Here is a 26,934-nt window from a genome sequence, read left to right as displayed (position 1 = left end):
GTCATGAATCGAGATCATGGGTCGAGTCATGAATCGGGATCATGGGTCGAGTCATGAATCGGGATCATGGGTCGGGGTCATGAATCGGGATCATGGGTCGAGTCATGGAGTCATGAGTCATGAATCGGGATCATGGGTCGAGGTCATGAATCGGGGTCATGAATCGGGATCATGGGTCGAGGTCATGAATCGGGATCATGGGTCGGGATCATGGAGTCGAGTCATGGGTCCAGAGTCATGGGTCAGAAGTCAATGGAGTCGGGTCATGGAATCGAGGTCATGAATCGGGATCATGGGTCGGGTCATGAATCGGGGTCGGTGTCATGAATCGAGGATCTTGAAGTCGAGATCATGAATCGGGATCATGGAGTCGGGATCATGGGTCGAGGTCATGAATCGATCATGAGTCGGGGTCATGAATCGGGATCATGGAGTCGGGGTCATGAATCGAGATCGGTGTCATGAATCGGGATCATGGGTCAGGGGTCATGAATCGGGATCATGGGTCAGGAGTAATGAATCGAGGTCATGGGTCGAGTCATGGGTCGGGGTCATGGGTCCAGGTCATGGGTCGAGTCATGAATCGGGATCATGGGTCGAGATCATGGGTCGAGTCATGGGTCGAGTCATGGAGTCGAGTCATGGGTCAGGGGTCATGAATCGGATCATGGAGTCGGGGTCATGAATCGGGATCATGGGTCGAGTCATGAATCGAGGATCATATGTTCGGAGTCATGAATCGGGATCATGGAGTCGAGGATGGAATCAGGAACCAGATCCGGGATCATGGGTCAAGTCATGAATCGGGATCATGGGTCGAGTCATGAATCGGGATCATGGGTCGGGGTCATGAATCGAGGTCATGAGATCGGGATCATGGGTCCGGGGTCATGAATCTGGGATCATGGGTCCGGGATCATGGGTCCGGGTCATGAATCCGGGATCATGGGTCCAGGGTCATGGGTCAGGGTCATGGGTCCGGGTCATGAATCCGGGATCATGGGTCCGAGGTCATGAATCCGGGATCATGGGTCCGGGGTCATGAATCCGGGATCATGGGTCCGGGGTCATGGGTCCGGGTCATGAATCCGGGATCATGGGTCCGGGGTCATGAATCCGGGATCATGGGTCCGGGGTCAATGATTTTTCAAAAGTAATGATTTTTCGTCACGAAAGCGATGATCTTTCGTCACGAAAGCGATGATCTTTCGTCACGAAAGCGATGATCTTTCGTCACGAAAGCGATGATCTTTCGTCACGAAAGCGATGATCTTTCGTCACGAAAGCGATGATCTTTCGTCACGAAAGCGATGATTTTTCGTCACGAAAGCGATGATCTTTCGTCACGAAAGCGATGATCTTTCGTCACGAAAGCGATGATCTTTCGTCACGAAAGCGATGATCTTTCGTCACGAAAGCGATGATCTTTCGTCACGAAAGCGATGATCTTTCGTCACGAAAGCGATGATGTTTCGTCACGAAAGCGATGATGTTTCGTCACGAAAGCGATGATCTTTCGTCACGAAAGCGATGATCTTTCGTCACGAAAGCGATGATCTTTCGTCACGAAAGCGATGATCTTTCGTCACGAAAGCGATGATCTTTCGTCACGAAAGCGATGATCTTTCGTCACGAAAGCGATGATCTTTCGTCACGAAAGCGATGATTTTTCGTCACGAAAGCGATGATCTTTCGTCACGAAAGCGATGATCTTTCGTCACGAAAGCGATGATCTTTCGTCACGAAAGCGATGATCTTTCGTCACGAAAGCGATGATCTTTCGTCACGAAAGCGATGATCTTTCGTCACGAAAGCGATGATCTTTCGTCACGAAAGCGATGATCTTTCGTCACGAAAGCGATGATCTTTCGTCACGAAAGCGATGATCTTTCGTCACGAAAGCGATGATCTTTCGTCACGAAAGCGATGATCTTTCGTCACGAAAGCGATGATCTTTCGTCACGAAAGCGATGATCTTTCGTCACGAAAGCGATGATCTTTCGTCACGAAAGCGATGATCTTTCGTCACGAAAGCGATGATCTTTCGTCACGAAAGCGATGATCTTTTGTCACGAAAGCGATGATCTTTCGTCGCGAAAGCGATGCTTTTTCGTCACGAAAGCGATGATCTTTCGTCACGAAAGCGATGATCTTTCGTCACGAAAGCGATGATCTTTCGTCACGAAAGCGATGATCTTTCGTCACGAAAGCGATGATCTTTTGTCAGGAAAGCGATGATCTTTCGTCACGAAAGCGATGATCTTTCATCACGAAAGCGATGATCTTTCGTCAGGAAAGCGATGATTTTTCGTCACGAAAGCGATGATCTTTCGTCACGAAAGCGATGATCTTTCGTCACGAAAGCGATGATCTTTCGTCACGAAAGCGATGATCTTTCGTCACGAAAGCGATGATCTTTCGTCACGAAAGCGATGATCTTTTGTCACGAAAGCGATGATCTTTCGTCACGAAAGCGATGATCTTTCGTCACGAAAGCGATGATCTTTCGTCACGAAAGCGATGATTTTTCGTCACGAAAGCGATGATTTTTCGTCACGAAAGCGATGATTTTTAGTCACGAAAGCGATGATTTTTTGTCACGACAGTAATGATTCTTGGTCACGAAAGTAATGATTTTTCGTCACGAAAGTAATGATTCTTCGTTACGAAAGTAATGATTCTTCGTTACGAAAGTAATGATTTTTCGTCACGAAAGTAATGATTTTTCGTCACGAAAGTAATGATTTTTCGTCACGAAAGCAATGATTCTTCGTTACGAAAGTAATGATTCTTCGTTACGAAAGTAATGATTCTTCGTTACGAAAGTAATGATTCTTCGTTACGAAAGTAATGATTCTTCGTTACGAAAGTAATGATTCTTCGTTACGAAAGTAATGATTTTTCGTTACGAAAGATGTGATTTTGAAACTTCAACCTTTTTTTCTCAGAGCCCAAGCCGGAGATGAGTTTATCAGCAGCAACTAATCGTCTCTCCATGATCTCGGCTTCTTGTTGTAACGCCGCTTTTTCTGACATGGCCGCCTCATATTTATCATTCAATGCCTTTAATTCATCTTCTAAATTCTTTAATTCTTTTTCGATCTTGCTCAACTCACGTTTGCTCAGCAAAAAGTTGCGTTCAAGTCTCGCCACCTGTTAAATGAAATTATGTGAAAAGCTTCTAGGTCAAGCCCACTTATATGTACACAAGTTACTTATCGCAATTGAGGCTATTATATGGGAATAGAATTCAACATGAAGAGATAGACGTTGGTTCATAGATCTCGAGGTTGGTTCATAGAGATGGAGGTTGGTTCATAGAGATGGAGGTTGGTCCATAGAGATGGAGGTTGGTTCATAGAGATGGAAGTTGGTTCATAGAGATGGAGGTTGGTCCATAGAGATGGAGGTTGGTTCATAGAGATGGAGGTTTGTTCATAGAGATGGGGGTTGGTTCATAGAGATAGACGTTGTTTCATAAATCTCGAGGTTGATATAAAGAGAATGAGGATGGTTCATAGAGATGGAAGTTGGTATTTAGAGATATAAGTTTGTATGTAGAGACAAACAACAGATAAAAGATAGACGTCGATCCATTAAGATCTCATACCTTTTCTCGCTTGGGTTTAATCTCTCTAGCTACGGAACAATATCCCATAACGGCCAATACAAACTTGTACAGACCCGCTCCAGCTTTACTAATTGCTTGCATTTCATCCATGCTATAATTGGACTGCTTCAAAATGTCTTTTGTTTTCTTCACTTGAGCACTAGTTATTCCATCAACATCCAATTCCTGTACAAAATGACATTTAATAATTGTAAGAAGGGACAGATTCCTTTGACAGTATCATTACTATGAGATATAGGCGCGGTCATGAATCCGGGATCATGGGTCCGGGGTCATGAATCCGGGATCATGGGTCCGGGCATTGGCATTGAATCCGAGAATTCATTGACATTGAATCCGGACATTGGCATTGAATTCCGAGATCATGACCCTGGAATTTAGCATTGAATAACTCATTTTTATGAATTTATCAAATACTTTAGGCCATGGGAGGTATAATACAGGAAGCACAGCAAATAAATGCATTGAAAGATCGAAAGCTCTTTGTGGAGAAACATGGAACAGGTTCAATAAGACCTGTTGATATGCCTTGAAAAATGACCAACATGATTTTTGCATGTTGAATGACATCTTAGTGAGAAAAACAAGTTGTGGATGACACATTTTATTACGCACATTATAAATTAAATAAAAATTATTTTGATAGATTGAATGGCGCTCCCTATAATATTCATGATGATAAATGACAATATTTTTGAATGAATTTGAATAAAAGTTTTGAATGTGTACATGCTGGCTAACCGGCAAAACCTCGAATAAAAAGATCATCTATAAAAATATAACATCAAGTATTCAACCTTCACGAAGTCTCCATGTTCTTTTTTTTGCAAAGACAATCCGAAATTTTGAAATATTCGACGAACAACCTTGTTTTGATACCCTTTCAGTCATTGCTAGGTTTTTCCAATCGCGTGAAAGGTATACACGATTGTTTGCATAAAAGAAAAATTAAATCGTATACATATGTAAACGTAAGAACTGGAAGACGAACAAGAACAAGAAGAGGTATGATGACTACAACTTCAGGGAAAAAAGCCAATCGTTTGCTAAAGGAAAGATCACCTTATCTTCTTCAACATGCATATAATCCTGTTGAATGGTAAGTTTTTCTGAAACTATGATGAGAGAAAGGCGAGAGGATAGAATAGATAGTTATCGGAGCAGAAATTTATCGTCTCCAACGTTTGTGGGTTTGTAAATCTTTAATTCATCCCTGAATTAATAATGACAAGAATTGAAAAACTCAGAATTTTACGCTAGTTCTTCATGTTATTGCTTGTGGAAACGTAAACCTTCTAGATGTGTGAAATTTTGGAATAAACCTTTGTGTTTATTTGTTTGAGGTGTAGATATGTACAGCTCAAAGACTCCCTTCATTGTATTTAGGTATCCATGGGGTGATGAAGCTTTTGAAAAATCAAAGATGGATGAAAAACCAATCTTTTTGTCAGGTGTGTATTCATTTTAAATATATGGAGGGTTAAGAATCTTGATTCAAGATGCTGACAAACAGCCTGATTGATAGTTACACATTGACTAGATTTAATAAACTTGTGGTTTGCACCAAACAATGGCGTAGCCAGCCAGGAAATTTGTTTATGTTTATGGAAATATTTTCTTGTTCACACAATGTCAAAACAATTTATTTTTAAAGAAATGAATGATACTGATGTTGAAAATCTTACATCACATTAACCAATTTGCAGGCTATGTAGCTACATCACTTGCAATAAGAGTGAATTCACATTCATATATATTCCTTTAATCGAACATTGACCACTTTCATTCATTTTATTTCATTTTAGTTGGATACTCAACTTGCCACTGGTGTCATGTTATGGAAAGAGAATCATTTGAAAACGACAAAATTGCCGCCATTCTTAATGAGTATTTTGTTCCAATCAAGGTTGATCGTGAAGAGAGACCAGATGTTGATAGAGTGTATATGAACTTTGTTCAGGTGTTTACATTAAATATGTTTGTGACTTTTTCTATCCATAGTAACATTGCAATTCTTTCATCACTAGGCAACCACAGGGCATGGTGGTTGGCCAATGAGTGTTTGGTTGATGCCAGATCTTCAACCATTTCTTGGTGGGACGTACTTTCCTCCTGAAGATAGCAACGGGAGACATGGCTTTAAAAGTATTTTAACCCTTATCATTCAACAGGTTTAGATGTTGTTGATTTTTGGTTGTAAACAAATATCTTTGTCATTGAATGTTATCGTTTAGTTATATTTTTAGTGGAAAGAGAACAAAAATCGTCTTGGTAAGCAAGGTAGCTTGGTGATGACAGCAATTAAACGTCAACTTGATGTCATAATGAATTCCAATCAGAAATCTCCTGAAGTCAAATGCATCGATGATTTATTTACGAAGCTCACAAACTGTTATAATGAAAAGCAAGGTGGTTTTGGTGGAGCTCCACGATTTCCTCAACCCAGTGAGAAAGGATTTTGTTGCAATCCTCTTTGTTATGACCAAATGTATGTTTAAAATCAGTTGATTGCCGATGATAAATTTCTTTCAAACTTATAACAGGTAATTTGAGTTTTTTGTTGAATTACTACGCATGGAAACCTGACACGAAGAACGGAAAGAAAGCGTTGGAAATGACACTGAGAATATTAGATGCTATGGATGATGGAGGAATACATGATCATGTTGGTCAGGTAAATTATTAACTCACTTTAGTATTTGGATTGTTTATGTATGATCAGACTTTTTCTTCATATAAATCTGTGATTTTTCATGATTGACATTGTTTGTAAAAGTGATGTATTTTTCTTCAATCTTCAGGGCTTCCATCGTTATTCTACAGATGGGGATTGGCATGTGCCTCATTTTGAGAAAATGTTATATGATCAAAGTCAAATTGCTGATATTTACCTGAATGCATATCAGGTAAAATCAAGTATAAATTTTGCAATGAAAAAGAAAACATACATGTGTTTTGTGTTTTTTCTCCGCATCAGATAAGTCAGGATGAGAAGTATTCAAGTACTGCCAAAGATATATTACTTTATGTAATGAGGGATTTGAGTGACAAGGTATGCATAGATGAATCAGAAAACCATGTCTATCCAAAGAGGTACATTGAGTCATCAGTCATCAAAAAGTCCTTTGCAGTAGAGACACAGCAATCTATATTTAAGAAATGAAAGATGTTTACTGTATTTGCACGGGCTTATGCAAACCGAGGAGGCCTTTGTGAGAACTCGAGAGCAGATCAGTGCAAGCCCAAAACCGAAGGTTGAAGGTTGCACATGCTCGAGAGTTCTCCCAAATGTCTCTGAGGTTTGCTTAAGCCAGTGCAAACATGAAAAACATCTTTTATTTCTTTTATGAAATAAAAATAATGCAAAACAGACAAATTTAAAACAAACGTTTTGATATTTCTTTTTTCATATATTCATGATCGATTTGCAAATTCTCGTTTATTGATTTGATTTGTTGAGCTCAGGTCTGTTTGCACAGCTATACACCCATCACCGCGCGCGTTTTATTCTTTTCTTTTTATAATAATGCAATACCATACTATTAAAGACACGAGAATCCACATCCATCCAAAGCCATACCTTAATCCTTTCTTCTTTTTTTTTTAAAGCACGGTGGATTTTATGCTGCAGAAGATGCGGATTCACTGCCATCATTTGAATCTAAAGAAAAAAAAGAGGGAGCATTTTGTGTATGGGAGGAAGAGGAAATACGAACGAAACTTTCTGAAACTGCGAACGATGATGTTAAAACAACATTAGCAGATCTCTTTATTTTCTATTATGGTGTTGAAAAAAATGGAAATGTTAAATCATCGCAGGTAAAAACAGTTTAAAATTTATGCGAGTTTCTGTGAATGAATAAAATTGTCGAATTTATTTCTTTTCACTTCAAGGACCCTCACGGCGAACTTAAAAATAAGAATGTGTTAATTGTTCGAAAGAGTGTTGAAGAAACGGCCAAGCATTTTGAACTTGATGAAAGTACTGTACGAAATAGTTTATGTAGAGCGCGGGAAATTCTATTTGAAGAAAGACTTAAAAGGCCAAAGCCTCATTTGGATAGTAAAATGGTCACTTCCTGGAATGGTGCGTGCGTTGCTTAATGAATTCATAGAATTCAGCTTTGGAGTTGAAGTTTTCAAGGTGTTGTGAGCAATGTTTGTTTTTTATTCAGGTCTTATGATTGCTGCTTTTGCAAAAGCATCGTGTGTGTTGAAAAACGACATTTATTTAAAAAGAGCCTTGAAAGCTGCCGAGTTTGTTCAGAAATATTTGTGGCTCGAGGAAAGTAAAAAATTGATTAGAAGTTGTTATAAAGGAGAAAACAACGATATAGTTCAACTGTAAGTATATATTAATTTTTGAATTATTAATAACACTTTTAAATAAGCCCTCGTTTCCCAACGTTGTGTTTTAATGCTACCCGTTACACGAAGCCTAGAGCTCGTTGCACGAAGCCCGAGGCTGGTCGCTCGAAGCCTGAGGCTGGTTGCTCGAAACTTGGGCGTTGGTTGCACGAAGTGTGGAGCTGATTGCACGAAACTTGGAAATGTTTACACGAAGTCTTAAGGCGCAATAACTGACTTGTATCAAGGATTTGTGTTTTCGTTTATGCAAAAGCTATGGAGAAGCTGATGACTTCATTGCATTTTTGGTCTTTTTTAGCGAGAACCCTGTTGAAGCGTTCTCGGACGATTATTCATTTCTTATATATGGTTTACTGGAACTTTATCACGCTTGTTTTGATGAAAAGTGGTTGAAATGGGCTGAAGTCTTGCAAGAAAGACAAAATGAACTTTTGTGGGATGACGAAGCCGGAGGATATTTTGAAGCGGGAAAAAACTCGAATTTGTTGATAAGATTGAAACAAGGTGAGAACCAGGGGTAAATGAAGGATTGAAGGGGACGAATATTATTTATGTTAGCGTTAAACAAGGTGAGAACCAAGGGTAAATGAAGGATTGAAGGGGACGAATATTATTTATGTTAGCGTTAAACTAAAATTCTTGATTTCATCCAGCAAATTGAGATTATGTTCATGACTGATTATGAAACCAGATTATTTTCAATTTATTTAAATCCAGCTCATTTTTTAGTTATTTAAATGTAGATCGTTGTTGATAGAATTAGTTCAAAATTATGTAATTGATTTAGATCAAGATAATTGTGATTGATTTAGATTAAGATTATTGTGATTGATTTAGATCAAGATTATTGTGATTGATTTAGATCAAGATTATTGTGATTGATTTAGATCAAGATGGTGCAGAACCAAGTGGTAGTTCCATTGCCGCCTTAAATCTTATGCGATTGGCTTCGTTTCTTGAAAAACACGAGTATCGAGACAGGGCTGGAAAGATTTTTGCTGTTTTTGAACAAAGATTAAGTAAATTACCAAACGCTCTTCCTAAACTAATGGCTGCCTTCATCACATATACTACTAACCAGAAACAGGTAATATTAAGTCCTCAATAACCGAGCGCGAGGTGTTTACGGAGAAATAACGGACCGAAGTGTTTTTGTACAGACCGAACCCGTAGGGCGAGGTTTGTACAAAAAGATAAAGGTCTGATATTTCTCAGTAAAGACCGAGAAAGCGAGGTTATTAAAAGGTTTATTATATGGCATTATTTTACTTGAAATAAAGCTTGCTTTCTTTCTCGTCCTTGCTTGTTTTTTACCGGGTTGACTTTCAGTTTTCCTTCGAATGACATTCGTAAATGTTTTTTGTTTCGTTTTTATTTGCGTTTTGCTGTTTGCTTTACGAAGTTTGTTTAAACTTGACTGTAAAATTACGCGTTTTGCACCGTGGTCGATTACGCGAGAATAATGGAATGGACCGGTAAAAATGTTTCTCAGCTAATCAAAACGCGCAATTTTGCAGCGAGTGACGCTTGGCTTATAGTTATATTTAATTTTCGTTTCATTAGATTAACACCTCTTTAAACAAGAAATTCTTTCTTCACAGATCATCATCGTTGGTGAGAGAGATTCAAACGACACAAAGTCTTTATTGCATGTAGTTCACTCGCATTTTATGCCAAACATGATCCTTATTTTGCATGATGAAAAAGAACAAGGTTTCCTTGATTCGAAACTTGAGGTTTTAAAGACATTACACAAAGTTAATGAAAAAAGTACTGTATATGTGTGTGAGAATTTCACCTGTAACTTACCTGTTACATCGTGCGAAAAACTCGAAGAATTATTGAAAGAAAAACTTTGAATGAAAATAGTAAATTAGTTTATTTACAATTATAAACCTTATTTTATCGTTCTGTATATTTTCTTTGGTATCAGCAGATGTATTTATTTTTGATGCTCGTCTACGGCACCACCCAGTTCAAGATTGGATATTTCTGTACTTCTCAGTCAAACTTGCATGTTGAGTCAAAAACCCGTTTGCTTGCATGTCAGTTTCGAGAGACATTTGTCAACGAATGGAAAACTGATATCTATTGCTTAAATAGTTTCCTCATTGCTTATACTTTTGATAGCTTAAAATTTAGTCTTCACTGAACTAATTGTGGTACGTCTCAAAAATAAGCGATGAAAATGAACGATGTATATTAACGCCGCGACAAGACTAAGATGAAAGACACAAATGCTCTTATTTTTTTCTTATGAGTGCTGCGTTGTTTTCTAATTATTGTTTTTCTAAAACACAATTTGACACAATTTTAAACCGTAGTAATGAAATTATCTTTTCTTGATTATTGGAATGCAAACCGCATAAATATACACCTTCGATAGTTTTACTTTCAATGCTAACTAACATCTTCAAGAAGGGCAGTGCAGTCTCGCGTCAAATTCATGTGAAAACCATTTTATGTTCAATTCAGCCTTCAATCTGAGCCTACAGTTTAACGATTACAATGTAATAGATCACATTATTACACAGTAATTTATTACACGATTATACTATAATTCATTACACGATTGCAATGCAATCGATTACGCGATTACACTGTAATTTATTCCCCGATTAAATTGATTAAATTATACTGTAATTTATTACACGGCTGCGTTGTAATTGATTACATGGTTACAATTGTAATTGATTACATTAGTAAACTGTAATTGATTACACAAATACACATTTTCAATCAAAGACTAAAATTCAAGCATTTCCAAACATTCTCATACAAAGACAATAATTCACATATTATCACACATTTTTATAAAGACTATAATTCAAGCATTTTCACAGGTTTTCACGAAGACTATAATTTACATATTTTCACACATTTTCATGCCAAAGATTATAGTCTTTGCATTTTTACACAGTTTCACGCTAGAGACTATAGTCTGCATTCTTACACACTTTCACGCAAAAGACTATAGTCTGCATTTTTCCACACTTTCACACTATAGACTATAGTCTTTGCATTTTTACACACTTTTACATAGAAGACTATAGTCTTTGCATTTTCACACACTTTCACACATAAGACTATAGTCTTTCATTTTTAAACACTTTCACACTAAAGACTATAGTCTTTGAATTTTTACACACTTTTACCCAAAAGACTATAGTCTGCATTTTTACACACTTTTACGCAACAGACTATAGTCTTTGCATTTTAACACACTTTTACGCCAGAGACTATATTCTTTTCTTTTTTACACACTTTTACTCAAAAGACTATGGTCTTTGCATTTTTACACACTTTTCGCAAAAGACTATAGTCTTTGCATTTTCACACACTTTTACGCAAAAGACTATAGTCTTTGCATTTTTACAAACTTTTACGCAAAAGACTATATTCTTCGCGTTTTTACACACTTTTATGCATTTTTACACACTTTTACACAAAAGACTATAGTCTTTGCATTTTTACACACTTTTATACATCAGACTATAAACTTTGCATTTTTACACACTTTTACGCAAAAAACTATAGTCTTTGCATTTTTACACACTTTTATGCAAAAGACTATAGTCTTTGCATTTTACACACTTTTACGCAAAAGACTATAGTCTTTGCATTTTACAAACTTTACGCAAAGACTATATTCTTCATGTTTTTACACACTTATGCATTTTACACACTCTTTACACAAAGACTATATCTTTGCATTTACACACTTTTATACATCAGACTATAAACTTTGCATTTTTATTACACTTTTTAAAAACTATAGTCTTTAGATTTTATTGACTTTTATGCAAAGACTATAGTCTTTGCATTTTTAACATCTTTACTAAAAAGACTATATCTTTGCATTTTTACACACTTTTATGCATTTTTACACACTTACGCAAAAGACTGAGTCTTTTGCATTTTACACTCTTTTACACAAAAAGACTATAGTCTTAACACACACTTTTACTAAAAGACTATAGTCTTTGCATTTTCATTACTTTTACTTAAAGACTATAGTCTTTGCATTTACAAACCTTTACGCAAAAAAGACTATATTCTTCACATTTTTACACACTTTTATGCATTTTTACACACTTTTATTAATAAAAGACTATATCTTTGCATTTTTACACACTTTTATACATCAGATCTATGAACTTTGATGCATAACACTTTACGCTAAAGACTATAGTCTTTGCATTTTACACTTTACTAAAGACTGTCTTGTTTTACACTTTTAACAAGAATATCTTTTATTTTTTTACCAGCAAAGACATAGTCTTTAGATGCATTAAAGACTTAGGTCTAGATGCAAGACAGTCTTTGTTTTACACTTTTACGCAAAAGACTTAGTCTGCATTATCCTTTTACGCAAAAGACTATATTCACATTTTTACACTTTATGATGCACACACTTTTACGTAAAGACTATAATTTTTACACACTTCTTTAACAAAGACTGAGTCTTATTTTATATTATCAAAAGACTATTTTTCACACTTACGCTAAAGACTGAGTCTTTGCATTTTCACCATTTTTATGCAAAGACTATAACTTTACTTTTACAAGCTTTTACTTAAAAGACTATATTTTTTAGACATTTTTTAACGCAAAAGACCAAGTCTTTGTCTTTTTACACACTTTTACATCAAAGACTATTCTGATTTACACACTTATGCAAAGACTATATTTTTTTATATCATTATGCAAAAGACTATTTGATTTTTTACACACTTACACCAAAGACTATAGTCTTTGCATTTACACACTTTAATGCAAAGACTATATTTTTGCATTTTTACACACTTTTTATTTAAAGACTATAGTCTTTGTATTTTTACACATCTTTATGAAGACTATATTTTGCATTTTTATTAAACTTTACTTAAAGACTGTCTTGCATTTTTTACACACTTTTATGCATCAGACTATAAATTTTGCATTTTTACACACTTCTATGTAAAAGACTATAGTCTTTGAATTTTACATCTTTTGTTAGTGATCATCTTTTGCATTTTACATCTTTCCACAAAAGACTATAGTTCCTTTGCATTTTTATATAGTGATACGCAAAGACTATAGTCTTCAGATTTACAAGCTTTTTACATCAAAGATTATAGCCTTGTATTTTCTTTTTAATAAAAGACTATCTTCAGATACACTTTTTATGCTAAAGACTGATAGTCTTTATTTTTATTTTACGAAAAGATCAGAGATTTGTATTTTATTACAATTTAATGTAAAAGACTATAGTCTTTTAAAAGTGTAAAATCAAAAGACTATAGTCTTTGAATAAAAGTGTAAAACAGACTATAGTCTTAAAAGCAAAAATGTGTAAAGTGTAAAAAATGCAAAGACTATAGTCTTGCGAAAAAGTGTAAAAATGCAAAGACCATTGTCTCATGCTAAAGTAAAAACGCAGACCATAGTCTTTAAAGCAAAAAAACGTAAAAGGAAATGCAAAGACCATAGTCTCGTGCAAGTGGTAAAATGCAAAGATCCATTATCTCATGGTGCAAAAACGCAAAAGACCATAGTCTTTAAAGTAAAACGTAAAGATCTCATAGTCTCTTTGCGTAAAAGAGTATAAAACGTGGCGGTAAAACGCAAAGATCCATAGTCTCGATCATAGGTAAAAATGCAAAGACTATAGTCTTTGTGTAAGTGGTAAGCAAAGATCTATAGTCTTTACATAAAAGCAGAACATGCAAAGATCATAAGCTTAAAAGGCATATTAATGCAAAAACTGATAGTCCTTGCGACAAGGTAAATGCAAACGACTATAGTCTTAAGAAAAGCGGTGAAAATCAGGAAGACTACATTTATGCGAAAGTTTAAAAATGCCAAGATCCGATAGTCTTTTGCCAGGTAGTAAAAATGTAATCGCGATTGTCTCATACCTGTGTGTAAAATCAAGACTATAGTCTTTGCATAATGGTAAAACGCAAAGACCATAGTCTTTGTGATAAAAGTGAAAATGCAAAGACTATAGTCTTTTGTGAAAAGTATTTAAAATGCAAAGACTATAGTCTTTATGCGGTGAAAGTAAAGACCATATTTGCATGCGAAAGTGTAAAATGCAAAGATCCATAGTCACCAGGCAGTAAATGCAAAGACTATGGTCTTTTTATAAAGGTAGAAAATGCAAAAGATCTATAGTCTCTTTATGCAGTGGTAAACGCAAAGATCCATATCTCTTTTTATAGGCAGGTAGTGGTGCAAAGATCTGAGAACTATTAAAAGTAAAAACGCAAAGACCATAGTCGCCATGGTAAAACAAAGATTCAGTCTTGCCTGTGCGAAAAACGAAGATAGTCCTTTATGCTAAAAATGCAAAGACTTCGTTTCATGTGCAGAAAATGCAAAGACTGAGTCCATGCGAAAAGTGAACGTAAAGATCTCTTATAGTGGTAACGAAGATCTAAGTCTTATGAGGTCTTGAAAAGGAATGGAAAGATAGTCTTATAGGTGGAGGGTCTTGAAGGAATTAAGGAATGAAGATCTGAAGAACGGAAGAATCTGATAGTCTTAGTGGAATGGAAGGAATGGAATGGAAGGAATGGAATGGAAAAGTGGTAGAAAGATCTAGTCTTATGAAAGGGAAAATGAAAGACTATAGTCGCTTTAGGGAAAGTGGAATGAAAGACTATAGTCTTTATGTAGTGGAATGGAAGATCTGAGAATGGAATGAAGACGAGGTCTTATGGAAGAATGCATGTAAGGAATGAAGACTGAGGAATGGATAGGAATGAACTGAGAATGGAGTCTTAGACAGGCAAAGATCTAGTCTTAGGACAAAGACTATAGTCTTTTGCGTAAAAGTGTGTAAAAATGCAAAAACTATAGTCTTTTGTGTAAAAGTGTGTAAAAATGCAAAGACTATAGTGTTTTGCATGAAAGCGTGTGAAAATTTAAAGACTAAAGTCTTTGGTGTGAAAGTGAGTAAAATAGTCTTTTGCATAAAATTGGTGTAGAAGTGTGTAAAAATGGAAATAACATTTTCACACATTTTCATGCAAAAGACTATAGCCTTTGAATTTTCACACATTTTCATGGCAACACTAAGACCAACACAAACAATAAGACTAACACCAACACTAAGACTAACACCAACACTAAGACTAACACAAACACTAAGACTAACATCAACACTAAGACTAACACAAACACTAAGACTAAAACCAACACTAAGACTAACACCAACACAAAGACTAACACCAACACTAAGACTAACACCAACACTAAGACTAACACGAACACTAAGACTAACACAAATACTAAGACTAACACAAACACAAAGACTAACACCAACACTAAGACTAACACAAACACTAAGACTAACACCAACACTAAGACTAACACCAACACTAAGACTAACACCAACACTAAGACTAACACCAACACTAAGACTAACACCAACACTAAGACTAACACCAACACTAAGACTAACACCAACACTAAGACTAACACCAACACTAAGACTAACACCAACACAAAGACTAACACAAACACTAAGACTAACACCAACACTAAGACTAACACCAACACTAAGACTAACACCAACACTAAGACTAACACAAACACTAAGACTAACACCAACACTAAGACTAACACAAACACTAAGACTAACACCAACACTAAGACTAACACCAACACTAAGACTAACACAAACACAAAGACTAACACCAGCACTAAGACTAACACCAACACTAAGACTAACACAAACACAAAGACTAACACCAACACTAAGACTAACACCAACACTAAGACTAACACCAACACTAAGACTAACACCAACACTAAGACTAACACCAACACTAAGACTAACACCAACACTAAGACTAACACAAACACTAAGACTAACACCAACACTAAGACTAACACAAACACTAAGACTAACACCAACACTAAGACTAACACCAACACTAAGACTAACACAAACACAAAGACTAACACCAGCACTAAGACTAACACCAACACTAAGACTAACACAAACACAAAGACTAACACCAGCACTAAGACTAACACAAACACTAAGACTAACACCAGCACTAAGACTAACACAAACACAAACACTAAGACTAACACCAACACTAAGACTAACACCAACACTAAGACTAACACAAACACAAAGACTAACACCAACACTAAGACTAACACCAACACTAAGACTAACACAAACACAAAGACTAACACCAGCACTAAGACTAACACAAACACTAAGACTAACACCAACACTAAGACTAACACCAACACTAAGACTAACACCAACACTAAGACTAACACCTACACTAAGACTAACACAAACACTAAGACTAACACCAACACTAAGACTAACACAAACACTAAGACTAACATCAACACTAAGACTAACACAAACACTAAGACTAACACCAGCACTAAGACTAACACAAACACAAAGACTAACACCTACACTAAGACTAACACAAACACAAAGACTAACACAAACACTAAGACTAACACCAACACTAAGACTAACACCAACACTAAGACTAACACAAACACTAAGACTAACACAAACACTAAGACTAACACCAACAATAAGACTAACACCAACATTAAGACTAACACCAACACTAAGACAAACACAAACACTAAGACTAACACCAACACTAAGACTAACACAAACACTAAGACTAACACAAACACTAAGACTAACACCAAAACCAAGACTAACACAAACACTAAGAATAACACCAACACTAAGACTAACACCAAACCAACACTAACACAAACACTAAGACTAACACCAAAACCAAGACTAACACAAACACTAAGATTAACACAAACACTAAGACTAAAACCAACACTAAGACTAACACCAACACTAAGACTAAGACAAACACTAAGACTAACACCAACACAAAGACTAACACCAACACTAAGACTAACACCAACACTAAGACTAAGACAAACACTAAGACTAACACCAACACTAAGACTAACACAAACACAAAGACTAACACAAACACAAAGACTAACACAAACACTAAGATTAACACAAACACTAAGACTAACACCAAAACCAACACTAACACAAACACTAAGACTAACACCAAAACCAAGACTAACACAAACACTAAGACTAACACAAACACAAAGACTAACACAAACACTAAGACTAACACAAACAGAAAGACTAACACAAACACTAACACTAACACAAACACAAACACAAAGACTAACACAAACAGAAAGATTAAATGAAGATATGATCTTCGCACTTTGCTGGACAATTTAAGCAATCGTCTCAGGACCTGAAAAAATCAGGTGACTCAACGGGATATCATACCTTCATTTAATTTCAAACACCGCACTGCATAAAACATTCATACAAACAGAAAGACTAACACAAAGACTAACACAAACACAAAGACTAACACAAACACAAAGACTAACACAAACAGAAAGACTAACACAAACACAAAGACCAACACAAACACCAAGACTAACACCAACACTAAGACTAACACCAACACAAAGACCAACACAAACACAAAGACTAACACCAGCACTAAGACTAACACCAACACAAAGACTAACACAAACACTAAGACTAACACCAACACAAAGACTAACACAAACACTAAGACTAACACCAACACTAAGACTAACACAAACACAAAGACTAACACCAACACTAAGACTAACACCAACACAAAGACCAACACAAACACAAAGACTAACACCAGCACTAAGACTAACACCAACACAAAGACTAACACAAACACTAAGACTAAAACCAACACTAAGACTAACACAAACACAAAGACTAACACCAACACTAAGACTAACACCAACACAAAGACTAACACAAACACAAAGACTAACACCAGCACTAAGACTAACACCAACACAAAGACTAACACAAACACTAAGACTAACACCAACACAAAGACTAACACAAACACTAAGACTAACACCAACACTAAGACTAACACAAACACCAAGACTAACACAAACACTAAGACCAACACAAACACCAAGACTAACACCAACACTAAGACTAACACCAACACTAAGACTAACACCAGACTAACACCAACACTAAGACTAACACAAACACAAAGACTAACACAAACAGAAAGACTAACACAAACACTAACACTAACACAAACACAAACACAAAGACTAACACAAAGACTAACACAAACACAAAGACTAACACAAACAGAAAGACTAACACTAACCTCAATAACCTATTCTTCATAACTGTCATAAGTCATCATCCTCTTCCAAACTTTGAGCATTTTTTAGCTAACTTTGATTTAAATCTTGTTCTTGAAATCTTTCTGCAGCATTTTTTTTGAATTTGATTGATGAAGAAGTGATCCTATTAAAATCATGAAACATCACTTAGCATTGTGAATAAACTTGAAAAGATGAAATCTTTTCTAGTCAACCGTTTAATAGACGGTTCAGGGAGACAGAATGAATTTCAAGGATGGTCTAAAGAGATATGATATTTCTTTAACTTCTCTACCCACATTGGTCCATTGTATTCAGCCAAATCTTGTTTACATTATAGTTCATATTTGTCGTTGCCATTTTAACTGTCAACATCTTTGCTGAGTTCGTTAACGATTTTTCCAACATCCTTGAAATAAATAGTCGTGTATTAGACGAGTTAAATTCACGGCCATGCAATAAATCTTATCAATTGAGCATGTAACATATTATTTCACATAATACTTACAAATTACGATCAAGACTGATTAGTAAGAAACTTTTAAAACATGGCGCGGAGCGCGAAGAACTGCATGCGTCGTTATGAAATGTAATTGGTCAAATTTGATCACGTGTTACGTAAAGAGACGGCCAATTGACATCGTAAAGAGCCGTATTCGTTGACCATTGTGGCATTGTCCGTTGCAAATGTTTTGGTCATACGGATTACTCTGTCCCGTTTGAATTTTCATATTTCTAGCCATAGGCTAACTAGTGAAATACTAGCGAAATATATCCATCTAACTGCCATATCAACAGTGTAAACAACTCATAATTCATCGGCAGACATTTCTAACTTCTGAGAAGTTGAGAACGACAACTAATCATCGTTAGACCAAAAGGAAGAAATCCGCCCCTTAGGCAGCTACTGGGAAATCAAAATAAGCCCTCATTACCTCATTACCTACCCTTAAAAAATTTTAAAAATATGCGGGGATAGTTTTCAGAGGTCGAGTTGAAGCCAGTCCTGCTGAGCCTGGATTTCCAAGAATCCAAACCACAGTCTGAGAATCAAGGCAATAATTCCCAAAAGAACAGTAAATAGATAGAACAGTAAATTAGAACAACAGCGCATAAAACTAAAGAACATAGAACTGAACTATTTCAATCAAGTTGATCTGTACTTCTAGCTAATAGACCAAATAACTCTAAGACCTTATTTAGAGGAAGTATTTAATTATGCAAAAGATGTAATTTGTTTCTGTTGACTTCTGAACTGAATATCGTCTATTCGCATATTTGCATCTACCCATCTACTTCTCTCCCCCCCCCCTGCCAAGTTCAGTTAGCGCGCCATTACTATCCCATAGTGCACTATTTCTGTGTGTGAAAATCCATCGCAAATGAAAGAAAGATAGATTTTGAACGAAAATATGATTTCTTCGGCAAGTTTTCATGTTGTTGTAGTTAGAGTGTAGGAAAGTAGAGACATTCAAATGTACGTTCTGGTATAACGCTAGCGAAATTATGAAAAGAAAAGGCTCAAAAATCAGGTGATGGCCGACAAACGAAAACTGCAAGGTAAAGATGGCAGCCTTGTGAACGAGTTCCAATATAATCCGCGTGTGTGAACTATGATATTTCGAATTAAAGAGATATTTTCTCAATCTTGTTTTCACCGTAGCTGAGATCGATAGATGTCTCAAGAAGATTACCGAAGGCGTCGAAACGTTTGATGACATTTGGAAAAAAGTATTTTATCGTATTTGTAATAGTACTTCTATTGTTTTATTGTCAATAATTATGTACAAACTTTTGTAATTATGTTGGAATATATATGAACTGCATAGGACGTATTTCATTAAATATGCCATTATGAATTTTTGACAATTGCTACAGGTTCACAATGCTGCAAATGCAAATCAAAAAGAAAAATATGAAGCAGATCTTAAGAAAGAAATTAAGAAGTTACAGGTCTGACATACTGTAATTTTTCTTTTTACACAAGTAACATTTCCTTCTATTTCATCAAACATTGCATTGTTTTACAGCGACTTCGTGACCAGATTAAGACGTGGATAGCATCAAATGACATCAAGGACAAACAAGTCCTTATTGACAAGAGGAAACTAATTGAAACTGTATGTTTTTTATGTGTATGACATCTTAACTTGTGTATACATTCTCATATCTCATAACATGTAAAATTAATAAGAAGTTAAGTACATAAAAGTATACTTTTTGACTTACTTCTTCATCAAATTACCATATCTTTGCCATTTATTTTGAAATTGTATTTCTTTAATGCCAATTGTGTTTATTTCTTATTTTAAAACTTGAGAAATTGTTTTTGTTTGGAGTAATATCAAAGCAAATTTTATGTGTCACAGCAAATGGAGCGATTTAAAGTGGTTGAGCGGGAGACAAAGACTAAAGCATACTCAAAGGAAGGTCTTGGTTTGGCAACAAAAATTGACCCTGCAACTAGAGAGAAGGAAGAATTTCGAAACTGGTTAACTGTAAGATATAACATTTTTGTTTATTTTGCTGCTAGTTTAACATTTTGATTGAGTCTTTCTTTCTTTTATCTAGGAATCAATTGATCGGCTGAATGTTCAGGTAGAAACTTGTCTCTATTCATTTTTTGGTCAAGATGTCCACAAGGAACTCTTGCTATTGTGTTGATTGTCATATTTTTATTGAAATCTCACAGGTTGATCAAATTGAGTCGGAATTGGAAGGTTTAAACTCTGGTCAAAAGAAAAGCCGACAAAGAGGTTTGAAAGGAATAGCTCAAGAAATAATATATTCTTAGCTTTTTTATCAATAAATATTGTGGGTTTTGTAGCGATTGGAGCGTATAGAAGAGTTGAATAGATTTATTGGCCGACATCATTATCATGTACAACAACTAGAGGTGTTACATGTTGTTTACCATTTGATTTATAACACGTATTGCTGAGCATCTTTATTGATTATAGAAAATTCTTCGAATGCTTGATAATTCAACCATATCACCAGCGGATGTGAGTGTTTTATTAAGTTTTTCATATACTTTGACTATTTCTTTTTTACATGTACGTATGTTGTATTCTTGTTATGTTTCATGAAATTCAGATGAAAAATCTTCAAGAGGATATGGAGTATTATATTGATAATAACACGGTCAGTTTTATTTTAATTTGAACTATTTGGATTGAAAATTTCACAGTCAATTGTATTGTTCATGATTTTATAGAGTCCTGATTTTGAGGAGAATGAATATATGTACAATGATTTATTGTTGGATGATGGTGAAGTTGATGCAGGTATTTTATACATTCAAATGTCTTTCTAAGTTTGGTTAACCTTCACTTCACTTCACCTAATTTCATCTCACTTCACCTCACCTCTCTTCACCTCACCTCTCTTTACCTCTCTACACCTCTCTTCACCTCTCTACACTTTCACCTCACCTCATCCTCACTCATCTTCACCCCACCTCATTTCACCACCTCCATCATTTACCTCATTTTATTTCATTCTTTATTTTTTGATTTTATTTTTATCCTTTATTTATTTTTTTTTCATTTTATTTTTATTTTTCATCATTTTCTCATTTGATTTCTCCATCTCAATTTTATCTCTCTTTTCATCTCTTCACCTCACCTCACCTCACCTCACCTGCCTTGTTTGACCATTTTTCTTGTTTTTTAGTGAACAATTTAGCGACATCTCCAACTGATAATGAAGAAGAATTTTTATATCAAAAAGAGAACATAGTCAACAATTCCTTACCTCCTAATTCTCCAACAAGTTTAACCAATAGTTATAATCTTAAAAACACAAATGTGAGTATGTCATATTTATGCAGTGATGATTTCACCAATATATATACATGGAATATTTGTTGTTTTGCAGGCAAACTCTCCTAGGAAGAATTCAAAAGGCAGCTCAACAGCACCCCCTGTCAATAATATAGGCAATGGTTCACCTGTAAATAAAGTTCCTACCTCTGCAAAGATTAATGCTTCAAGTAACGGTCATGAAACTAGTAGAGGTAGACTATTTTTACAGCTATGAAATCATGAAATTCACAGTAAAATTTTTTTCAAACTATGAATTGACATCACTGGCATTGTCATGTAAAATTGATTTTAACAAATGTCAAAGTTTGGAAAAATTTGCTAAGATATTATACTTTAAAAAACCTTCCGTAGTATGTAGTTAAATGTAAATCTGGCAAATGGACATTTTTACAAGTACATGTAAAATTTTCATATTTTTGTGTTTAATTATAGGATCAACGACTTTACCTGTGAAATCTGTAAAGTAAGTTAATTTGTGTGCTTGCTTTCTGAATGAAATGAATGGTTTGTATGTCATGATGTTATTTTTGGCTCTATTTAAGATTTTGCTGTTTATAAGGAATTATATTTAACATTATATCATTTCTAATGATTTATATTTGACATTATATGGATTTTATTTTTAGTAATACACCTGTTGTAAATTCTGACCATTCAACGAACGAAGCGAAAACATCAGTCACTCCACCTCCTGTCTCTGGATATGCAGGGGTTGTTGGTGGTAATAATCATAATCCTACTATATCCCATGCTCAGAATGACATCACAGCTAAGACAGTCACTCCAAGCAAGAGAGCTCAGCCTTTGGTAACCATGTCTCAGAACTCCATATTAGATTATTCTGAAACTGGTGAGATTATAATTCATTGTTTGTTTTTCTTTTTCGTCTTCACTAGAAATTATTAATGAATCACGTTATTTTTCAGCAAACGACTCTTCTCTTGTTAACAATGTCATTACGTCATTATCCTCGTTATCAATGACGTCATCATCGTCAACGATAGTCAACTCATCTCAAACCAGTCCCCCAATCTCGTCTCAGACTTCTATTGATTCGACGATTTCCGAAGGACAAGTTTCTTCCCCAGGACCTATGCAAAAAGCTAACAGCTCTAGCGGTTTTATGACGAATGCAGGTTTTACCGCTGACCAGAGTACATCGTCGGATGTCAATCCTAGCACTACACCGACGACGTCGATTTTTGGGAACGTTACAAATAGTGAAGTGGAAACATCATCGACATCTCAAGCATCTCTTGATAACGTTGTCTTACAAACTCATGAAAATGAAGTAAGAACTTTTTCCACTGTTACTTTTACATCCATTAACAAGATAGCTTGAGCTGTTCTTCGAGTTTAAGTTTCGAACATGACGAGCAGAGCCGTTTAGAAGGCGAGGAGCCCCGGGCAAAATCCTCCCCCCCCCTGTTCCTTTTTCTCGGCGTGTTTGATGGTGAGGCATGGATCATTCAACCATGTATAATTTATCGGGCGATTTTACAGATTTACATTTAATAGATAGCCACTCAACAGCTTTTAAATTGTATCGTTGTCATATTGGCCATTGACTGTTTATGTATTTTAGGTATCAACCTCATTCACGACATTAAAAACAATGGCCGCTCAAGCTGTTGCTTCTGCAAGTATTGAAGAGTCTAGTAATGTTCAAAAACAATTCTCTACTTTACCAAACAGAGGTTTGAAATGAAAGCTTTCTTGTCTTCTATTTTTTATTATCTCGAAATGCGTTGATAGCGAATTGAGGTTATATTTTCTTTTGAACTAAACGACTAATTCTTCTTTTCCCATCTTGTTCTAGTTCTATTTGAGAACGCTGTAACGACCGCTGGTCAAGAAAGACGAAATGAGCCGGAAACTCACACGGCGCATCTTCAACCATTGTTAGGTGTCGCACCACTAGGACCAGTACCTCTAAATAAAGAAAAATTGTACCAGTTAGCTCTTGCAGAACCTGCATTTCATCATCTTCCATTTCCTAGTGACTCCGAAAGAGTCAGGTAAGAAAACCTTCTCCTCCCCTTTCCCTAATTATTTTGCTAAAAAGGCGGCAAAAATTAATTTTACATATTTATATTTTGTTTCAGACCATATCTTCCTCGCACTCCGTATCCTACAGTTACCCATCATCGTCATCTAATGCCCCCACATATAGATTCGATTGATTTTTTTCAAAGACTCTCAACAGAAACGCTCTTTTTTATATTTTACTATCAGGAGGTAGGCATAAAGTTATCATTCCCGTCATGCTTTTCGTTTTGTTTCAATTTGATAATTTTGTGGTTCATTATTTCCTCTTAGGGAACTCGTGCACAGTATTTAGCTGCGAAAGCTCTCAAGAAACAATCATGGCGTTATCATACTAAATACATGATGTGGTTTCAACGTCACGAAGAGCCCAAAGCAATTACAGACGAGTATGAACAGGTAATTTGCGAATAAAGGATTGAACAGAGTGTATACTATGGTGTGTACCCATGGAAAAAGTTCTTTAAAAAAGGACACGCGCGGAATATGCAAAAACATTATGTGATTCTAATTACTTTAACTTTGTCTGGTGCGGTTGGCCATGAAATTTTTGAAATAGCAATTTTTTATTGGTGAGAGAACTTTTGTGAAAAATCTTTCAAAACAGGACTTGTTGCGTTTCAAATCAACTTTTATTTTACTCCATTTCAAATTAACTTTGGAAATTGTAGCATTTTCCCGTAAATTGCAATGTGAAATTCACAAGCCAATTCTCAAAAGAAGAAATGTTAAAATTAAAAACTGGTTTGAATTGCAAAAATGCACGAAATTTCTTAAAATTTTGATAGTTTGTGGAACGGAGTCCGTATTTTGACTCAGGGTGATTCGATTGTCTTTCCAATGACTAATTTTTGTGTGCAAGAAGCGGTTTGAAGGACTTTTAACATCACATCTCTCATTGATGAAGAGCTCGCATTTTCAAAAAAATCATTGCCAGCTGTGAAGTAGAAGGTTAAAGTACTCTGAATCACTAAAAGTGTATTCCGGTCGTATTTTAGAGGAATTTTTTAATAGTATACATTTTTTTTGATGCACCTTGTATAATGCAAAGATTACTCCTGTGTGTTAGGGTTTGAGATAGCATGTACAGTTGTGATTGTTTCCACAAGTCAGACTTTAAAACTACGTAACGAGATTATTTCCACCAGTGAAACGTCTCATTTCTAATCTTTAGGGAACGTATATCTACTTTGATTTTGAAAAATGGATGCAACGGAAAAAAGATGGCTTTACATTTGAGTACAGATATCTCGAAGATAAAGATCTGCCATGAAGGCATTCACGAACTTGCACTATAGAAGAACGAATCAGACAACTTGTCCCTAATCATATGACCTCATCAACACTACGCTCTTTCGTGTTCTTTTGCTGGGTGGTAGAGGATACAGTCTTCACTTGCCGTTGTGTTGCATATTCATCGTTGTCCATTGAGAGGAATTTTAACACGTGCATGCAGACTTCATGGACAATCACCGGCAGAGCTGGATTGAAATTCGGTTTTAGTTAGTAGTTTAGTGAATGGTGGTATTCTATTATATACCACGTGTCATTGTAAATAAAGACTGTTGAATAAAATCTGGAACATTTTTCACAGACAAATTTTAATTGACTTTTAATAATTACATGTAAAAGGGTGGCTTCTTATCGTTTGTTTGATATTTCTTAACGTGTTTACCTGACTTCTTATTCCGGATGATCATAGTGAAGTATCTGGATTTATAAACCTTTGGTTCGCAACCCTTTTCATCATTTAGGGTGGGAATTATTCTCTGTGAATACACAAATATGGGCAGATGTTGTTTTGAATATGGAATGAGTTGAGCGCAGGTCTCAACCACCAGCAACCTGTCACGATTGTGATATGCCCAATGGATGGGCCTGTTCACACGGGGAGCTAAAGTAAGGGTAGGGTTATGGTGATAGCTATGGAAGAATTGCCCAAGGCAAACAAGGAAGACTGTCACTTTTTACATCATTGCATTAGATACTGAATAAATCAGAATAGCTTCCGTATCTCAAAAATATAATTTCGTTGTTATGTACAAGATGTGAAGTATTAGCTAGCTCGTCTTCTAAAAACGAATATTGTGTGTTCAACTGTACAAATCTTTAATTACAATGACCAAGTCAAGTAGCATTCATAAAACTTTAGTTGAGTCTTTGCTCATAAATAAAATGTGGCTAAAATTACTCCGTTATGTGGTGTTTTTCGAGTCACTTTTTTGACGTTTTCTTGGCGGGCTTCTTGGCAGGCGATTTCTTCGTCGCAGGTTTAGTCTTTTTCGTAGGTTTTTTCCCTGCTGGTTTTTTATTTTTTTTTGGAGAAGGTTTCTTAGTGCTCGTTGTTTTCTTTGCAGCAGCTTTTTTGGGTTTCTTAGCAGGCGTTTTCTTTTTTGGTGATTTAGCTGCCTTTTTCTTCGCTGGTGTCGAAGCTTTCTTTGTAGATGGTTTAGGTTTAACTTCCTTCGTTGGTTTCTTCGGAGCAGCCACAGGCTTTGCAATTTTAAAAGAACCAGAAGCTCCAGTTCCTTTAGGTTGGCTAAGAGCGCCCGATAATACACCTTTCTTGAGTGCGAGCTTCACGTGAACGCTACCGCTATCCCCAATTTTATAATGAGCTCTGATGTATTTCTCAATTGCCTGTCGCGACGATCCGCCGCGTTCTTTTAAAGATTTAATCGCTTCAACGATCATCTCCAGGTACTTAGGATGCTCAGCGGGCTTCGCCTTCTTCTTTTCCGCAGACATATCTCAAGTTCGGAATTAATTTCGATTCGTTTCGTCGTAAACCGTTGTACAATTGAGTTTGTCAAAGATGTGAACGTTTGAGATGTTCGCACGTTTATATATCAT

At 35.9% G+C, this 26,934-nt stretch overlaps 3 protein-coding genes and 1 long non-coding RNA gene across 6 annotated transcripts in view; 2 read left to right on the top strand and 2 right to left on the bottom strand.

The window, feature by feature from the left end:
* LOC124447634 (spermatogenesis-associated protein 20-like) overlaps window positions 1–9,914 on the top strand; it is a 12,427-nt gene extending 2,513 nt beyond the window's left edge. Inside the window, exons 3-16 of one of the 3 annotated variants that reach the window (XM_046998599.1) lie at window positions 4,519–4,730; window positions 5,018–5,082; window positions 5,437–5,591; window positions 5,659–5,802; window positions 5,878–6,076; window positions 6,175–6,305; window positions 6,433–6,537; window positions 6,609–6,683; window positions 7,241–7,450; window positions 7,526–7,718; window positions 7,807–7,975; window positions 8,298–8,503; window positions 8,887–9,086; window positions 9,601–9,914. In XM_046998599.1, the coding sequence (XP_046854555.1) occupies window positions 4,519–4,730; window positions 5,018–5,082; window positions 5,437–5,591; window positions 5,659–5,802; window positions 5,878–6,076; window positions 6,175–6,305; window positions 6,433–6,537; window positions 6,609–6,683; window positions 7,241–7,450; window positions 7,526–7,718; window positions 7,807–7,975; window positions 8,298–8,503; window positions 8,887–9,086; window positions 9,601–9,858 (2,322 nt within the window). In that variant the 3' untranslated portion in view covers window positions 9,859–9,914. Of the gene's footprint in view, window positions 1–4,053; window positions 4,731–5,017; window positions 5,083–5,436; window positions 5,592–5,658; window positions 5,803–5,877; window positions 6,077–6,174; window positions 6,306–6,432; window positions 6,538–6,608; window positions 6,684–7,240; window positions 7,451–7,525; window positions 7,719–7,806; window positions 7,976–8,297; window positions 8,504–8,886; window positions 9,087–9,600 lie in introns of all 3 variants that reach the window. The other 2 variants (XM_046998598.1, XM_046998600.1) reach the window with 2 other exon arrangements.
* LOC124447640 lies at window positions 3,102–18,625 on the bottom strand. The gene is made up of 4 exons (XR_006948776.1): window positions 18,508–18,625; window positions 18,211–18,353; window positions 3,611–3,796; window positions 3,102–3,153 (listed from the first exon to the last, which is right to left on the bottom strand). It is a non-coding gene; the product is annotated as an uncharacterized LOC124447640 (long non-coding RNA).
* A 925-nt stretch (window positions 18,626–19,550) lies between these two features.
* On the top strand, window positions 19,551–25,680 carry LOC124449830 (CCR4-NOT transcription complex subunit 3-like). The gene is given in 22 exon segments (XM_047000737.1): window positions 19,551–19,768; window positions 19,872–19,939; window positions 20,087–20,161; window positions 20,239–20,328; window positions 20,578–20,706; window positions 20,780–20,806; window positions 20,901–20,941; window positions 20,943–20,964; window positions 21,036–21,104; window positions 21,169–21,213; window positions 21,305–21,352; window positions 21,426–21,495; window positions 21,884–22,017; window positions 22,088–22,226; window positions 22,468–22,498; window positions 22,662–22,885; window positions 22,962–23,326; window positions 23,621–23,732; window positions 23,855–24,053; window positions 24,141–24,273; window positions 24,355–24,480; window positions 25,256–25,680. Coding segments are annotated over 22 exon segments (2,271 nt in total). The 5' UTR covers window positions 19,551–19,743; the 3' UTR covers window positions 25,355–25,680.
* A 407-nt stretch (window positions 25,681–26,087) lies between these two features.
* Window positions 26,088–26,916, bottom strand: LOC124449834 (histone H5-like). Its single transcript, XM_047000742.1, has one exon. It carries the CDS (start codon window positions 26,827–26,829, stop codon window positions 26,296–26,298), a length of 534 nt encoding a protein of 177 aa, XP_046856698.1. The 5' UTR covers window positions 26,830–26,916; the 3' UTR covers window positions 26,088–26,295.
* Window positions 26,917–26,934: the final 18 nt, after the last annotated feature.

This window comes from Xenia sp. Carnegie-2017, unplaced genomic scaffold, assembly GCF_021976095.1.
Source record: "Xenia sp. Carnegie-2017 unplaced genomic scaffold, XeniaSp_v1 HiC_scaffold_23, whole genome shotgun sequence".
NCBI lineage: Eukaryota > Metazoa > Cnidaria > Anthozoa > Malacalcyonacea > Xeniidae > Xenia > Xenia sp. Carnegie-2017.
The sequence above is the reverse complement of the archived record's forward strand: the minus strand, read 5'-3'. Positions and strand labels throughout refer to the sequence as shown.

Excerpts from the sequence above, each read along its gene's own strand:
- LOC124449834 (XM_047000742.1), bottom strand. The coding sequence starts at position 26,829 with ATGTCTGCGGAAAAGAAGAAGGCGAAGCCCGCTGAGCATCCTAAGTAC.